This window comes from Enhydra lutris, unplaced genomic scaffold (assembly GCF_002288905.1).
Source record: "Enhydra lutris kenyoni isolate GAN:26980312 unplaced genomic scaffold, ASM228890v2 scaffoldscaffold31, whole genome shotgun sequence".
NCBI classification, from domain to species: Eukaryota; Metazoa; Chordata; class Mammalia; order Carnivora; family Mustelidae; genus Enhydra; species Enhydra lutris.
Window position 1 is genome coordinate 3,631,452 of NW_019154115.1, and position 18,701 is coordinate 3,650,152.

Here is an 18,701-nt window from a genome sequence, read left to right on the forward strand (position 1 = left end):
GAATAGGATGTGGGGGCAAGGCCATCCTGAACTCAGCGTGGAGTCCTGCACAAGAGAGAAATATGCTACCTTTTCAGTTGAAATTTGGACTTTGATTCCCAAGAGAAGGTGTCATTAGGTCAGTTGGTATTTCTTGTTGAGGCCCACTAAAGACATTCCATCTCTAACAAGTGTTCCTCCATCCAAAAGAGAGATCCTGACTTGGCATATTGAACTACTGCTGCTTGCGGTTATCTTTCATCACTTGCCTGAATTTGGAAAGGTAATGGTTTGTGCTCTAAGGAAAAAGACTCTTCCCTGAGACCTGAGGCTTTCTCATTCCTACCAACTGGGCCCATTGCTAAAACGCTTTCCAGTGGGCTTGCTTCTGCCTGGCTAGCACCTGGGCCGCCCCAGCTTGTAATTAGCCTGCCTTTGCTTCATAAGCTTCCCAGGGTGGTTCTTCTTCTAAATGCTTGTATGAAATGCTATTTACTGTCTCTTTATAGTTTAAAAATGAATCCTTTTTGTTCTTTGCAACTCATTTGCTTTTTTCTTTTCTTTTCTTTAAATTACTATTAACACCTGTTGATTCTTCTTTTTTCTGATTGGCCTGTCACTGCATTCCTGCTCCCCCTCCCTCTAGCTGGGTTTGTCAAGTCGCCCATGTCAGAAACTAAGCTCACTGGGGACGCCTTTGAGCTGTACTGTGACGTGGTCGGGAGCCCCACGCCAGAGATCCAGTGGTGGTACGCAGAAGTCAACCGGGCAGAGTCTTTCAGACAGCTGTGGGACGGTGCTCGGAAGCGCCGTGTCACCGTAAACACCGCCTACGGGTCAAACGGCGTGAGTGTGCTGAGAATAACCCGGCTCACCTTGGAGGACTCTGGGACTTACGAGTGCAGGGCCAGCAACGACCCCAAGAGGAATGACTTGAGGCAAAACCCCTCCATAACATGGATTCGAGCCCAGGCCACCATAAGCGTCCTTCAGAGTGAGTCCAGCACCCTACAGTAGTAGTACTGTAGTCATTAGAGGTGGCCCGATGACCCTTCCCTTCTGCTTCCTTTCCCTCTTCCCCAGTATGATCGCTCACCCCACCCCTTGTCTTCATTTTTTCAAACCCATGACCCTTCTGGTTGTAGTGTATGAAAACATCTGTGGCATTTTTTTTTTTTTTCCCCTTTGCCATCCTCTCTACCTCCCTCATCCCCCATCCCTTCTCTGTGTCTTTCTCCTCAGGAACAAAGAACTTGGGGAAATCCGTGCCTGTCCAAAATCATCTGCAATGGGAAGAGGTGGGGAGGGAGAACTGGGGGGGCTCAAAAACCACTTAAACTCACAAAACCAGGCAGTTAAACCAGGGCAGTGTTGAATTGTTTCTTTCCCTCCCCTTTAATTTTGTAGTAGGTTTCCTGCTATCCTTTTGCTGATTTGTTCTCTGGTGCCTTTTTATTTTTGTTTCTCTCCCCAATCTAACTACTTTTTATTTTTTCTGTTCATCTGTTTGAAGCTCTCTGAGTAGCTGCCTTCACCTCTATGGTTTTAAGTTTGTGTCTGCCCAGCTTCTTCCCTCACTGTGACTTGGTGTCATCCTGTTCTGTGATGGGAATGTTGCCATGGGTGCGGTGTGGTGGTGTGTTTTGGTTGTTGGGTGGCATGTAAGCTTGGATATTTCCATAGTTCCAGCTCTTTTTCTTTTCTAAAACAGTGGCACATGCTTCTCTGATAACAGCCCTCCACTACAGCAGTACACTCCTTACTGGTCCTGCCCATCCAGTCTCCTGCTCTCTTAAAAGCGGCAGCCTGATATTTTTTCCATATGTCTTGCTGGTAGGCAGCAGGTGACACTAAACTGCAAAGTAATTTTTTTAAACCCCATCTTGCTGTTTCAAAGTCAGATTTGCATCTGCTTCCTGTTCACAGATAGTTTGACTCTGATGACTGACTGTTGGCATGGTGCTCCTTAGATCCAGAGATTGGCAACCCCAGAACTAGTTTGGAAGCCATTCACACTGGCCTTTTCTTGTGTTTTGAAAAAAGAAGAAACTAAATTGCAACTAAGTGCTGAGGGGGAGCTAAGTGGCTGGCTCAGAGTTCTTCTCTTCCTCTGTTGTAGCAGGTACAAGTAAGACATTAGACACAGGAGCTCTTGTGGCCACCTCTCTTTCTGAAAAGTGTCTTGCTACTTGTACATTGGGAAGAAGAGGGAGGGAGAAGTCTCCAGTGAGCTAGTGCTCCTGGCTGGGAAGAGTTAGTTCTAGCCCCACATCTGACCTGATTATATAATTGAGGGAGCATACTTCACTTAATGGAAAGATCCTTTGGGTTTTCGCCTTCTCTTCAAGAACTCAGACTTACAGCCAGTACTGGCTTAAGGAACTGATTGGTTTAGAAGGAATAAGTAAAAATAGTAAAAACACATTTATGAGGAATTTAGTAATAACACAGGAAATAATAGGACATGGGCCCTGAATCTATATACTTTATGGAAGATAGCAGATTAGTTGTTTGTTCTTTATCGTATCTTAGAAGATGCTTATGAAGAGGAGAGAGGAGAGGCTGCTGCAGCTGGCACTGTTCAATCAGAGAACCTGCTTCTGGAAAGGGGAAAAGAAAACCTGTCTATGTGAAAATGGGGAATATTAACCCAGCAATTTTCCTTTTATTTAACAGTTTTTCCCTTGCACGCTTCCTTCTCCTGCCCCCCTGCTCCTTTCCTTATAAAAGCAGAATTACCCAAATGGCCACAAAGATCTACAGAAGTTTGTAGGCATGGACTGGGCTGGGCATATGGTACTTGTACTTCCAGGAGCTTGACTCAAATAGACTCAGAGTTCAACGGTCATGCCTTGGGGCCAGAAGAAGATGAGTCTTTGGGGGTATTTATCTACCAATCCTGAGAATACATAACATTTCCCCAGTTTACTTGGAAATAAACTTCCTAACTTAGAAGTGTCTCATGTGGTTAAAACAAACCCTGGCCAGTTCAGTCTCATCCCAGACTCCCCCATCAATTAGTTAACCCTCGTTAACTTTTAGAGAGCCAAGCTGCTGCTGCTACCTCTAAAAAACACCCTGAATTCACTCTAATTGGATTGTTTTGTGGTTTTAACATCCCAAGGACATCTGCCTCCAGGAGGAGGTTGAAGTCTTCTAAGGATGACATTTTAAAAAATTTGAGACAGACGGGGGTGGGGGGGTGGGGGGGACCACAAGTGGGGAGGCGGGTTGGAGAGAGAAGGAGAAGCAGACTCCCTGCTGAGCAGGGAGCCCAAGGTGGGGCTCGATCCCAGGACCCTGAGATCATGACCTGAGCTGAAGGCAGACACTAATCGACTGAGCCATCCAGGTGCCCCTAACGATGACTTCTTGACAGTACTTGCCCCAAAGCTCCTTGAGTAAGGTAAGGCAGGCCCAGTTTTTAGGGAATCTCCCTGGCCATAGCATGTTCTTTTATACATGAGTGATGGTGAGAGTAAGGGTCTCCCACCCACTGCTTCTAAATAGGAGTCAGTGGCAGGTAAATATTTTTGGGCTTCTCCTAAATGTACTTCTCTCCTGGACTTTCATGTGCAATGCTAAGCCACAGGAAAAAAAGCTCCACCTTCATCCTGGTGCTGAATGCAGATGTGGCACCCTGGCCAAGGAGCTTGGTTTAGTACTGGTTTCCATATGCAACAGTTATTGGAGGGAGGCTACCCTACTCCACAGCCCTCCTATGATGCAGAATCCTGTGTAAACCTATTTAAATTATCCACTTGCTCCCAGCTGACTCTCTCCTGGATCTTTAACACATAATGGGAAAAGTGCTTTCCTTTGCCTTCCAAGAATTCTTGGCAGAAAGTCTGCAGGTTGCTCTCATCACCTTCTTGATCTCCCTGAGCTGCAGTGGGCATTTGCATCATCACAGGTAAGAGTAGCACTTACTTTGGCCTCCTTGTGTTGAAACATCTGGAAGCTCTTGGCCTCATCCTCCGAGTTTACCCTTTCTCAGTGCAGTCTGAGAAGAACCAGAAGGAGAATCCCGTATGGGTCAGAAAAGAAAATTGGGTAATAAAAATTTAGTAAAAACCTATAAGTATGTTTGGGTTTTAATGTTGCCTTTATATTTTTAATTTCTGTGGAGTACTGGTTCTCTCTTTTGTTTTTGCTTGGTTTTGATTTTTCTTGGAATTGTGGTGCTTTCTGCTGATGGTGTGTGTGCGCCTTCCATTGCAGGGTTCGCAGCCGTTCCACTCAACTTAAGGCCCAGGGATTTGGCTTCTGTCCAGTGTGTTTTGGAAACCTTGGGACACCACTGCGCTAACGTGTTTACATGCATCTGCTTCTGTCTTAGTGGCTGCTATGCCTCCATTATCTGTACATAGAGACCCTGTTTGATGTTACCAGTAAGGACCAGTGCTGAATGGAAGATAACCACTATCCCTTTGCCAGAGTTGGAAAATAGTGAGAACCCATTTAATTTAACAGACTTGAGGATTTGCTTTATTTGTCAGTTTCCTTTGATATGAGCTCTATAGTCAGAAATGTTGCATTGATTAGGAGGTCCTTGGGCATTCTATTTTTCAAGTGTCCCATGACTTGTCCATTCTGTCCGCCTCCCTGCACAGGGAACAAAGCTTAGCTCCATTGGAGGGAGAGACCTCTGTCCTCAAGAGTTAAGAGTCAGAACTATATTGTATGGTGTCAGATTGCTGCTACAGAGTTGCCAGGTACAGGGAAATGGGAAGTTAGTTAAGAATTTCTGAAAAACAATGAGAAAAAGAGTAAGAGAGGAAATACCTTGAATTGTGGTTGGGAAAAGTTTAGACTTGACCCGAAAATGTCTGACCAAAAGTAGAATAACAGTTAAGCTTGGGAAAAGGTTAGAGAGAAGTAACAGTAACAAAAAGACAACAAACATCTTAACTTTAATATAATGGTGGAATTCAAAGGGCTTTAAGGATGAACCTTCCAGGAATGATAGTGTGTTTCTGCTCAATGTGTTCTAATATTTGAGTCAAGTAGGTTTTAGAATAATGACCCCAGGTTATCAGCCCAGGAGAGAACCAGGAGATGAAGTATATAACTTGCCATAGGGCGGAAAGTGTGTTTGGGGTGGGGTGGGGTTTGGAAGTGGGGGAGGAAACAGAGCTAGAGAATTCAGTCAGATGTATGTTCTAGGCCCAGCGTTGCTACTAATAATAATTATGGCCTTGCACAAGTCATTTTCCATTTCTGGCTCTTAAAGAGTGGGGATTCAGTGAACTCTAAGGGCCTTTTAGCTCTAAAATGCTAGGAAGCCATGATACCAACACATATCGCATTCTAGTTATATTATCTGCACAGTGGAATGTGTTTTACTTAGCAATTCTGAAAAAGTTTTATTTTGGGAATAAATATGGGCTCGAGAGAAGAAATATGATGGTTCCTTAAGAATTTTCCCTTGGCAAAAATTTGGAAAAATGAAACAGACTTCTGGCAGGAAATTTGCTGTTAGGATTGACACTGTCTTTTTCTGCATAATTAATGACCATGGCTGGTTTGCCATAGGTTTATAAGAATTTAATGTGGGAAAAGCCATACATGTATTATCTAATTATAGCTGTTACTGTTCCAAGGCCTAGTAACTCCATAGGGAGTTTAATAGTTACATAAATGATACTGCCTTTGTCTTCAGAACTGCAAGGTGGAGCCTGGTTTTCTAATTGAAGCTGAATTGGTTGGCGGTTCTTAAATCATAAAATGGTGGTGTTCAAAAGTGTAAGTGGATTGTTCCCAATACAAGTACCCATAATACTCCCATTCTTTTCACGTCTAGGCCAACTGGTCTTCAGGCTGTTGTCTGCGCTAGTGGTCATTTGCTTATAATCATTGTTTTTCCTTTCTTGACTTCCTCCAAAGTGGTAAAGTGAAACTCCTCATGTGGTCCTGTCTGCCCTCCCTCTTCTTCTAGTCTCCCCATCCTACCCCATCTGATTCTCAGGCCAGGGCTACAGAGAATGGAAGGCTATGGCGCCCTATCACTGTGCACTCTTATTACAGAGCCAAGGATTGTCACCAGTGAAGAGGTCATTCTTCGAGACAGCCCTGTTCTCCCCGTCACCCTGCAGTGTAACCTCACCTCCAACTCTCACACCCTTACATACAGCTACTGGACAAAGAATGGGGTTGAACTGACTGCCACTCGCAAGAATGCCAGCAACATGGAATACAGGTGAGAGGGACTAGCAGCTCCTCGGAAGATGGGAGGGAGCACTGCTGAACTTACTATGGACATGCATTATCCACAGTTATGTTATGTGGGAGACATGTAAGATATATATGGCCCTTCTCTGAGAGTCTAACCCAGTATATCTGGGGTGAGACCCAGGGATCTATTAAAGATTTCCAGAGGATTCTGATGAATAGCTAGGTTTGAGAGTCATAGATGTTCCCCTCACTGTGTGATAATAGAGAAACAGAGAGCATAGGGAGCGCTTTGCTCAGAGGAATGGTGCTAGTCAGTAGGAAAGTCACAATTAGAATGCAGATCTCTTGACTTAATCCTGTGGTTTGAGGAATCAGATTGAAATCTACTTTAGGACTCTTAAAGCAAGAGTACCCTAAGTGATTTTTCCACTGAGTAGATTTCCTAGTGAGTTACCTCTTAGGAGTAGTTAAATAGGACCAGAACCTGATTAAGACCAGTGGATACAGGGCTTTTTAATGATCTGGAATAAGGTAATTCCAGTAACCAGGAAACATCATTTGATGAAAGGGATATATTTGCTGGCTGAAGCTACCCTGGCACCCAAAGATTTGGTGCTTTTTTGGAATAGCTAGAGCACATGGCACCTCACCTTTCAGAATAGTTTGTGGTTGAAAACTAATCTGGAAAAGGATCAGCTAATCCTGTTTGTCAGCTTGATGCAGTGCAAAGAAAGAGTGCAGTGGAGTGAAACCAGGAAAACCTGCATGCCCAGGAGTAGCAGGGACATTCTGCAGTATTTTGCAAGATTGAGATCTTTTCATATCCCTTATTCGATTGACTCACATTAAGGATCCTCCTCCTTTTTTCAAGTAAAGAAACTGAAACTTGAAGAGTAATGACTCTTCACTGTTTTCAAGGCCAAATATTACAGCTAGTAAATTTCAGAAGCAAGGCTAGGTTTCGGCTCTTCTGACTTTATAGAACCTAGGTCTTTTTTCCCCCCCTGTTTTAACATACCATTTTTAGTGGCAATTTAATCTGTCTCTACTGTAGTTTCTTCTGATATTAAGTTGGAAATACAGCCTCAGCTATATTCTCATAGTTTAGAAAAGGTTAATCACATAGAACTATTGGGTGGAATGAAAGGCATATATTCTTGATCAGTTTGTTAGTTTTACAAGTTTGTATTTTTACAATAACTCTTTGAAGGTACCAGACATCCAGTTATGTTTCTTCTAGGTCTTGTACTATGTCACCTATAGGGCTTTGAACTGTCACTTTATAAATTTGAGCTTGACTTTATAAAATACGGCCTCCTCTTCTTCCTTCTTCTTTCTTCCTTTTTTTCTGGTCAGCTTATTTGCAGCTCTCCAGGGTGTTCTGCGTTGTCAGAGTTTTTCAGGGAATCTGTGTGCTCCCACATTTTGTGAAGTAACAGCTATGAGTCCCTTGGACCACCTATTAAGTCAGCTATGGAGCCGGTCTCAGACCCTGCACCTGCTCACTCGAGGGGATGTTTTCCATTTGCTTCAGTTGCTTCCCAATAGCTACTTGAAGGGAATGTTATGTAGGCGATTTTGAGCCCTAGGCGTGGGCTTAAGCTTGGGAGTCATCTTTCTAAGTCTTTTCAAGGAACTTTTAGAGTTAGTCTGAGCCCTAAGGATACAGCTGCCTTTCCTCCTTGAACCTCTGGAACATTTGTTAAAAGCAGCTGACTTGTCTGTTTTCCCTATTGGGAGCATATTGATTTAAGAAGAGCCACTTGTATCAAATTTAGAAGACTCTTGGCTGTTCCTCTTAGAATATTATGCTGCCCTGGGTATGCTGAGACAGTCCTAGGGAGAGGCTGTGTCTCTCCTCATCCATATTCTGTTAACCCCGTTTCTTTTTTGGGATGAACAGTAAGATGGACACATATATTAGGCTAGTCAGTGGTCAAGGTTAGGGGTTTTTCTCAGACGTTAACTAGTGCGGTGGAGATTTGACCATCACAAGTGTCATGTTTTAAGCACTGAGTCAGAAGAGGAGAAGCTATATAATGGCTATCCTCTGATGTGGATTTCTCTCTCTTTGGTAATTACGCACTAGCCTGTCTGCATATGTTTTGGGGTGTGTGTCTAGGCTATAGTGTACTGAACTGGTGTGAAGCTGGTTGTCAGGGGCGAGAAAGCTTGTTTAGGATCACCCTGTGGAATTCAGAGGAGTGCTGTTCCTACAGTCCTCCTTGTCACTCTGATGTACTTGATCAGGATCTCTGCATAGCTGTTTACTCTTCGTTTATATTCATTCAGTCATTTACTCCTTTATTCCTTCCCTCTGCTGTATTCTAGGTCAGATCATATGCAGCGTATAGAATTGTACACCACATAAACAGTGCCTGTCCACATAGAACTTGGTCTTTTGGGAAACTGGACATTCATCAAGCAATCACATAAATATATATATTACATATTTATATAATATATATTTATAAAAAATATATATATATTTATAGTATATAAATATGTAATATATATTATATATTTATGATACACATATAATAAATGTATAATCACATATGATGAATGCTTATGAAGAATTTGAGTGTTTAATGAGCATGTCAGGGAGAGGGATGTCACTTAGATTGAGGGTAGGAGGAAGTGATGTGAGCCAAGACTGATGCAGAAAGACTTAGGTTAGGGTAAGGGTAATGGGAAGAGCATTCTCTAAAGGAATATCTTGCGTCAAGGTTTTGAGGAAGGAACAAGTGGGGCACGTTGAAAAACTGGAAAGAGCCCAGTACGGCTAGAAAGTGGCTGAGATGAGGGTAGGAAGCAGATTTGTGCAGGTCCTTAGAGTTCTAGCTGTGCTTAAAAGTCTTGTCTTTTCTTTTCTTTCTTTCTTTTTTTTTAAGATTTTATTATTTGTCAGAGAGGGTGAGCATGCACACAAGTGCGGGGAGCTGCAGGCAGAGGGGGAAGCAGGCTCCCCACTGAGCAAGGAGCCCGATGCCCAGCTGTATCCCAGGATCCTGGGATCATGACCTGAGCCAAAGGCAGACAACCAACCGACTGAGCCATCAAGGCATCCCTGTACTTAAAAGTCTTAAAAGTTTAGTTGCATTATTGTGGCTGGTGCTCTGTCAGAGATTTTTTTTTTCCCTAATGTCACCTGGGTCCTGTTAGTGAGTAGACTTATTCAAAGGCATGCTACTGAAATACAGTGTGGGAAGAACAAGCCCACAACAGGGTCTTTAGAGAAGCACAGAAGATGATTTGCTTTTTTTCCTGCTCTTACTTATTTGACTAGCACCACCAGGTGAGCAAGAAGATTTTATTGATGGCTCCATCCTCTATATCTAAATAGAGTTTGTTTTGTACAGCCCTCTTATTTTGATTGCTTGTTTAAGGTTACAGAGCATGTATTGTTCTATATTTGTATTCCAGGCACCCAGTAAGGAGTGAAGCGTTAATGTTTTGTAATACATGGAGGGAGGGTTTGCTTTTAGTTAGGAGGAGGCGAGTTGCATTCAGAGACACAGTTTGGAGAGCAGGGTCCCTGGTTGCCCTTTTGATTCTTTTGTTGTATATTTTGTTGTATATTTGTTCCCAGCTTCCTCACTTGATTTTTTTTTTTTTTTTCTCACCTCTGCAGGATCAATAAGCCGAGAGCTGAGGATTCAGGCGAATACCACTGTGTATATCACTTTGTCAGTGCTCCTAAAGCAAATGCCACCATTGAAGTGAAAGGTACAACCCAACAGAGGCTGCAGTGTGAGCCTCTCGCTCTCTTTCTGAGACACTACCTTGGTCTGGACTTCCAGTCTGCAAGCTGTTCTTGTTCCCATTATGGGAGGCAGTATAACACTATGGTAGGACCACAGGCTCAGAGCTCTGGTGCCCAGGTTTAACTCTAAGCCCTATCATCTCTTAGCTATGTATATGACTGTGGCAAGTTATTAACTTCTTTGTGCTCCTGTGTCCTCGTTTGTAAAACCTACCTCATGGGGATTGTAAGGAGGAATAAACAAGCTAATACGGTAGTTTGAGGCATAGGAGATTGCTGTTTCTGTGTGGTAAAAATGAATGTTGGCAGCTTCGTTATGGTTCAACCTATGTAAATCCCTTAGAACAAAGTGCCTTACAACTATTATTACATAGGTTTCTCCAACAGGCCAGCAGGATTTGGAAAAATAAGATGTGCATGGTGAACTTAAACTATTTGTGGGTAATTCATTGGAATTTTAATAGGAACTGGGTGCATGGCATCTTCAGCATGCAGCTGTGTCTTGAACATGTAGCTGAAAGTTTGAGAAAGGAAAGGAACTCTAAGAGAAGGAACAAGTGAATTTTGTAAGATTGGAGCTACCCTAACATCGTGAATCAGGCTTTCCTGTGTTATTTCAAAGAAGCAGCTGAGACCCAGAAAAGTGCAGCCATGAGCTCTGGGTCCCAGAGTGGTTTGTGGCAGAGCTAGGGTTAGAACCCAGGTCTTGACTCTCAGTCCCCTGTTTTTCCATTTTATGAAATGTCCAGGGGGAAGGTGGGGCTACTGTTTGAGGTTAGACTAAAGAGATGAGGGGTGGGTTGTTTGTTTGTTTTTTCCAGTCTTCTTCATTTTGCTTAGGAAAGAGACAGACTTGTTCTTTAAATCCATATAGCTGATCTTTAGTGGCTGAAAGGAAAAATTTAGGAAATGGAAGATCCCATAATGGCAGATATTCAGATCTTTCTTAAAACAATTAAAAGACTAGAAGTTCAGATTAAAGAAAGGCTGAGACAGATTCTAAGTTTCAGTTATATGTTGTTATTAAATGAAAGTAGTATCTTGCTGACACAGCCCTGACTTATAAGTGGACATAAGGACAGCCAGTGTCTCTTCTAGCTGCCAGATTGAATTCAACATGCCTGAAGGGGTTGAGTCACAGTGGCATGGTTACAGTCCACTCAGGGCAGAGAACCTGGGATTTGATTCCTTCAGGGCTTTTCTTGGAGAGGTCTGGGTTTATCTCTGGTTTTGAAGGATGACACATTTGTTCAGCATGGGGAGGGAGGCATGAGAAGGCCTTTTCTCTAAACCAGCCGAGTGTCTTTCCTTGCCTGGGTGAGCAGGACTACCTGGAGAGATGTTTTACTCTCCCAGGAGAGACCGGAGGCCCTGTAGTCTTCCAGGCCGAGCGTTTGGCGCAGGATGTAACAGGAAGGGTGAGGGAGGGAGAGTGGTGTCTGTAGTTAGCTGTCCTCCCCAAGCCTGAAACATGATTCCAAGCAACTGGAAGTCCTGGCTTCACTGTGATCCTGCCGACTTGGCTCTCCTGATTTCTAGTATCGCTTTCAGGAGTGGAGATGGAGGTTTCCCAGTGGGTTGGCCGCTCATGAGCTGTGCTTTTGTGACCCCCCAAGACATCTTTTCCTCACATTCCCTTTAGCAGATAGGAGGTAGTGGTCTGGAGGGGCAGAGAATAGGAGGCTGCAGGCAGGAGCATTTTCAGAGGAGGTTAAAACTTCCATGATAGCTTGTCGCTGTGACTGTGTGTGTTGTGCACTGCTGCATTTTGCTCATTATGCTGCCCAGGAGCTCTGTGAGGAAGATTGGGCAGGTGGTGAATTCTGCTTTTAAAGGTGTAGACCTTAAGAGAATTCTCTTTCATACAGTTCTAAAGCATATTCTGTGATTAGCTTGGACTGATAGGTTAGTCTCTCAAGAAAATTCACAGGGAATTCCAGTCTCTCTCTTCCCTAACACCTGGATAGAAAACAGCTGAACATTTAATGTCTTTTAGGGGATAATTAGTTTAGTCCGGTAAAGACTGAACATTTGACTTTTTTTTTGTTTAACTTTAAAAAGATTTGCCATAAGCCCAGGATCATATTCTAAGCTAGGTGGTTGGGGTTGCAAACTGCCTTGCACTGAGAGAGAGAGAGAGAGAGGGGCTGATTCCCAAAACATTTTCATATAAATTCTGGTTTTGTTTTCTCAGAGTCCATATGGTAAGGTAAAAGACAGTTATTTTTGTATAGTTATAAAGATTTGAAAAATATGCTGAGTACTTGAGAGAGATTCAAGAAACATTAAGTGACCTCTGCTGAAAGGGGTCTCTGAGAATCTTCCTTTGTGGTTTAAGTATAAATTGGCATTTCAGGGCTGTCTCACTTACACCACACAGATAGATCGCCTTAGCACCAATTCCGCAGTCCACAGCCCTTTTCTCCCCTATTTGGCTTGTACTGCATGCATTCAGCTCCTCCTCACTGAGGTGTTGCTGGGACTTAGCACTGCAGGGAGCGAAGGGCTTAGACTAGACCACAACTGGGCACTGGAAGAGCAGGTCATCACGTCTTGCACTGCTTACGGTGTGCAAGGAAAAGAAGACTGAAGGAGTCGGAGGGGCACGTGGCCAGGAGCAGGCCTGAGGTGGCAGTGTTTTTCCACTCTAGCCTGTAGAGCCCCTGTCAAGAAAGGAATTTTGAGGATGGCAATGTCCACATGTAGTAGGGAAGGCCTTACATCAGAAGTAGGGGTTTTTTCTTGTACTTTTTTTAAAGGCCAAGAATGTGGCACAGTGTAAACAGGAAGATACTATTACTGTGTAAGGATTACATTTCTTAGGTCTCTGCCAGGTGACCTGAGCAGATGCTGGGGGTGAAAGATGGAGCAGGGCTGGCCAGGGGAGAGGAAATAGCCAGGACTAGATCTTAGTGGGATCTTGGCCCCAAAGCCCAGCCTGTCTTGGGATCCACTTAGGTAACTGTGGGGAGGCATCTCTTTCCCCAGCATTTTGACTCTTCAGAGGTTATGTCTTCTAGAGACTCCATAGCTTACTATAGAGCATTCGTGAATGGATAGGTACTGAATTTTCTATTTCTGTAATTCTTCAACCTTTCTAACTCTTACTGTCTTCCTCTTTCCCTTTTTTCCTTTTCTGAAATTAGAAAACAAAATGTGCTCATAACAAAGCACATTAAAAATGTCTGTAATTTACAAAAAAAAGAAAATCCCTCTCCTGACTTCCACACCCTATCCTCATCACTCAGTTATTTTGATTAGTCCAAGAAATAAGGAATTTGAATTTTATTCTGTTTTTAGAAAAGGATTCTGGTGATCACCAAATCCTTTGCAACAAACATGCTATTGCCTCTTGTGAAAGGTACATCCCAGACCCAGGAAAGTCTGCATTGAGGGTCTAACTCATTTTATTAAGCTCACCATTATCTCTCCCTGCTCACTGGGCATTTCAAGTGACTTTCAGTCTTGTGGGGGCTACCAGAGATGAGACCGATCTTGTTTTTCCTTCCATATTTCTCAGCTTTCTTTGTATTTTAATGTTATGGCTAAATGTTAGGATTTCTAAATGTTATAACCTTATCCTGCATCCTTGTTTCCTACTCTATAATATGGCCTTACAGTCGATACATTAAAGTTCAGACTGGCTGAGATGGACTGTACGCTGATGACAGTATCATTAAGAGTAATAATACACATATCTTCATTTGTCTGGCACTTTCAGCATACAGAGCATTTTTGTGGTTATTTATTTGATAGCTAGCTACTTTGATAGGCAAGGATGCTTAGAGCTTCTGACATCCTTTAGGTCAGAACTTCTGTCAGAGCTGGTTCTGACTCAGAATTGCCCATACTTGAGAAGTCTTTGAAAGCAAAATAATACCTTGAAGTTGCTAGAACATTGTGAGCATCAACCTCAGCCCAAATAACCATACCTGTTCTTTCTTTTCCTCTCTTCAGGGTGTAACCCTGACCTTCCTTAATAAGAATGGCTAACATTGCACACTAACTCTGTGCCAGGCTCTGTGCTAGGTGCATTACTATTCTGTCCTCCCTTATAGTCTTCACAGCTCTTGGGTGGAAGTGCCATTATTATTTCCACTTTCCAGGGGAGAACATGGAGGATCCAGGGAATTAGATGACTGGCCCAGTGTGACAAGTAACCCATGGAACAAGGGTTCTCATCCAGGCACTCCCGTGCCAGAACCTGTGCTCCTAGGCCCTAAGCCATGTTGCTGTGTGTTCAGCATATAACAGCTAGAAGATCTTGGACTGAGAGTCAGAAGAAATGGGTTCTAATCCTGCCTTGCCATTAAACTTTCAGTGGCCCTAACCATTCACTGTTGTTCGCTCTCTTTCCTCGGGCCTCAGCTTCCACAAGTGTGTGATGAAGCAGGATGAGATAGATGGTCTTAAGAGTTCCTGTAAGGCTCCTACTGGAAGGGGGAGAACCCAAAGGTGAGGTTGGGTTATTGAAGAAAAGGATCTCTAAGCTTCTTTTCTTCATGGTAGTTGGCTGTGTCAGCTTCTCAGCTTTGGGAGTGTCCCCTCAGTGTTCCACATACCTCCACTCACTCATCTCCCTGTCTTAAGGGACAGTTCCTCCTTCTACTGCCCTCATCTCAAACACTGGTGCCAGGAAAGATATGAGAGCAATGGTTCTCAAACTTGACTGAATGTGTGGGCACTGTGGCTGGACATCAGGCTTACGAAGAGCACACTGGGTGATTAGAGTGGCCCAGGCTAGAATCACTGTCTTCGAGGAGACTTCAGATGCCACCCATTCAGTGCTCTCACACACAGAAAGGGAAGAGCCTCATCTGCAGAAGGGAGCATAAGTCCCAGACTGCTCTAGTCTTCAGATGAATGATGCATCTGTCGTGTGTGGAGGCAGCTTATTGAGCCACAAAGGCAACATCCCTTTTGTTTCCATTGTGACCAGTCTCGTATTGTTTCTTGGGCTAGCCCTTGGCTTAATAGTAAATCTTAACTCTCTCTCTCTCCGCCTTCAGCCAAGCCTATAAGTTTGCTTGCAGCAAAGATGAAAAATGAGTTGTGAGGTTATGAATTTGCCTTGAAAAGTATGAAACCCCACACCATGACCCCATTCTTAGCTCTGTTGTGTTTAACTTTATTTAATGTCAGCTTCAGCTGAACATGCCTCCATTGCCCAAGTGGACACTTTCTGTAGCCGCCAGTGTGACAGAGAAGCTGGATGCTTTGCTCTTAAGTGTAGGCTGGACAGGCAACAGAGGGTGCTGAGAAACATGTGTTCATCCTCAGCCGTGGGCCCGGATAATGAAATTGGGTCAGATGTTTTTGGGTAACTAAGACTCTTTTGGAACCACTGTGTTGCCATTCATCAGGATACTGGAAGGATATCCATTAACTGATGTCTAATATTAGAGTATGTGGCTAACAAGGCCAGAGAGCAAGTTAATTCCTGAGTAGATCTGTGATCTCCTTTAAAGGTCTCTCTGTTACTCTCTGCCTCCCTGAGAGGGTAGGGGGAAGTAAGGAGTATTTGGCTCTGTCAGATGCCTCAGACCTACCTTCAGACCAGCTGACCCTGGTTAAGTAGTTCCTTATTAAATGGCAAGCCCATAGAAGGTGAGACACCTTAATCAATATAAATAGGCCATTAATCAAAATTTGTGAGTATCTGACCTGATTAAACCTTATTAGAGTTACAAACAAAAGTCCTGTTTATATCAGTAGGGAGAGAACACGTTAATCAGCATCTCTTTGATTTCTTAGAACTTGTAATGCCAGAGTCTGAGTCTAGCCTTTCCTTTCCCTGATTAATAACTAAATTTAAATGTTTTTGACCCTGAGCTCCAATCATGTGCTAGATTGGTACAGAGATGTAAGTTAATACTCATAAGACCGCTGTGAATTATGTGAGTATTACTCCCGTTTTACAAAAGTGAGTAGTGAAACTCAAAGGATTTTAAATGACCCACCTTAGGTTACTCAGTTGGTGAGTCATAGTCTCAGTGGAGCCTAAATTTCTTTAACTTAAAGTCCAAAGCTCCTTTTATTATGTTATGGTATATACAGAGTAAACTCCCGACAGCTAAATCAGTCTACCTCAGGTCTAGAGTGTTCTGGTACCTCTACAAGCAAAGGTAACCTTTAGGCAGTTTTCTATGCAGCTGTAATGCATATTGCATATTTTTATTTTTTATGGACTCCATTCTAGTTTGGTTTATTTTCTCTTCTATGTGATAAAGTACAAAAAGCATGACCTCTGGATTCAGTCCTGAATTTGGTCTCTAGCTTTACTGTTTATTGGCAATGTACTTTTAGAAGTTCAATAACTTCCAAACTTGAGTTTTCCAGTCCATGTAAATGGGGTAATGTCTTCTTCACCGGGTGGCTAAATTACCACCAAACTTAGAGACTTAAAAGCAAAACAAAATAAACCCCCCTTATTACCTCATAGGTTCTATGGGTCAGGAATTAGGGAGCTGGTTAATGGGGTGGCTCAGGGTCTCTCAGGCTGCATGCAGTCTTCTGAAAGCTTCATGGGGCTCGGAGGATCTGTTTCCTAGGTGGCTGCCTCACATGGCTGCTGTTGACAGAAGGCCTTAGTTCTGCACTACGTGGGCCTTTTCCATAGGCTGTTTCAGTGTCCTCCAGGTATGACAGCTAAGCTTCCCCAGAACGTGTGATCCGAAAGAGAGCAAGGAGAAAGCCACATGGTCATTTGTGAACTATCCCAAGTCACATACCTTTACTTCTGCTTTATTTCACTCACTTATTCATTCATTCATTGGAATACTGTCACGAGGCCACACTTGGGGAGGGAGCAGTTATGCTTCACTTCTTGAAGGGAAGAATATCAAAGACTTCGGTGACTATTTAAAAACCACCGTGAGAGGACTCTGAGCCCTAAGGAACCCCCCTTGCTCTCTTCCCAGTGCTTACATGTGCTCTGAGAGTCTGGTGATCTTTCTTGCTGTGGGTCCACTGTCCTGCTCAGATTTTCTTTCTCCACCTGCCCCACTATTCTTTCTTTTTTCCCCGCTATTTGTGTATGGTTGACTCAGAGTGTTACATTAGTTTCAGGTATACAGCTCTGCCATTTGGTAAGTTTATGTATCACGCAATGTTCACCACAGATGTGGCTGCCATCTGAGGTGCAGGCTTTCTGATTGAGCAGCTACCATAAAGGATAGAGAGAAGTGAAAAGATTTTTCTTTGACCCAAAGGCTAAGGTAATAGTTGTTATAATCCTTCCCTTAGGGATAGAATGATGTGGCTTGGGTTAATTTTCTCTCTGCCCACAACACTAGTGACACTTCCACCATCCCGAGGGTGACTAATCAGAGCGTCACTTGGTATTTTTTGCTAAGCTAAGGAGAAAGCAGTAACAGATCTAACCATTGAAGACTCTTTCCTATAGGTTTACACTATGTAAATATGGCCAACAAAGTGTGATGAGGGTGGCTAAGTTCCTAGATGGTCTTTGTGTATAGTAGGCTTTAAGGCCGTGTTCACATGGGTAGGTAGACGCCTCTGTAGAATACCAAAGTAGATCAGTGGAAAGGGGAAGTGGTGTTTCCCTAAACACCACGGTAGGAGTGAAGACCATCCCCATCCTTCTCCTCAGGTCTTGGCCTTCTGGTCTGCCTCCTTTCAGAATAGCAACTTCTTAGAGGCCATGGCATCATAAACCAACTCAACTTTTAGCCTTCTAGGTGGTTCTAATGTGCAATATTGGGATGAGTCCCCAAGGTAAAAGCTGATGGTATTAGTTAGATAACTGGGCCAGAGTGGGTATTCTCTGTGGGGCAAAGGAGGATGAAAATGGAAAAATATGCCACACATACGCTGATTTCTAAAATTCCCATCTCCATCCTAGACTACTCTCCTGAGCTTCAGACTGGACATCTCAGCTGTCTACTTGACAACTTCACTTGGATATTAAAGAAGTATCTTAAGCTTAACATGTCCTAAACCTTGAACTCCTGGTTTTTACTACCACCATTGCTCTATCCCTAAACAAAACAAAATAAAAACAACCCAACAACAACAACAACAAAACACAGCCTGATTCTTCTATAGTTTTCCTTATCTTAGTAACTGGCAACTCCCTTTTAAAATTATTCAAGCCAGAAACTTTGGAGTCATCCCTGGCTCTTTTCTCTCGCATCCTACATTCATCCAGTCCATTGATAAACACATTAACTCAGCCTATAAATATATCAGATTCTCCTCAATTTTTCCTGCTACTACCCTCATCCAGATCACCTTCTCCCTTGCCTGGAATACTCTTAACAGCTTCCTAAATGGTCTTGCTTCCACTGATGTCGCTCAACACAGTTGTCTACATAGGAGCCAGAGGGAGCCTGTTAAACAGGCAGATCATTCCATACCCCTGCTTGGTATTACCAGTGGCTTCCGAGGTGACTCAAGAGTAAATGCCAAAGTCACTGCAGTGGCCTGCAAAGTCCTCTTTGATCTGGGCTCCATTCACTCTGATGTCCTCTTCTACCATTTGCCTTGCTTACTGAGCTCCAACCAAACTCCTCCATGCTGTTCCTTGTCCATAACAAGTGCACCTCTGCCTTAAGGCTTTTTTGTCTTTTATTTGGAGTGTTCTTCCCGTGGATATAGAAGTGCTCTACTCCCTTATTTTCTTCATGACTGTGCTAACAGTCAACAGCTAACACCTCAACAGAAAGGCCTTCCCCCCACCACTCTGATGGATTTGTCATATGATAGGTGCTCAGCAAATGTTAATCAAACACATGAAACACAGCTAGAAGCAAAATGTGGT

General features: G+C 43.3%; 1 protein-coding gene across 1 annotated transcript in view; it reads left to right on the plus strand.

Annotated features, from left to right (window-relative positions):
* Positions 1-633: 633 nt before the first annotated feature.
* Positions 634-18,701, plus strand: part of LOC111153205 (neuroplastin) — a 35,091-nt gene continuing 17,023 nt past the window's right edge. Inside the window, exons 1-3 of the mRNA XM_022512085.1 lie at positions 634-973; positions 6,007-6,178; positions 9,788-9,882. Coding sequence (XP_022367793.1) covers positions 646-973; positions 6,007-6,178; positions 9,788-9,882 — 595 coding nt within the window. The 5' untranslated portion in view covers positions 634-645. The remainder of the gene's footprint in view (positions 974-6,006; positions 6,179-9,787; positions 9,883-18,701) is intronic.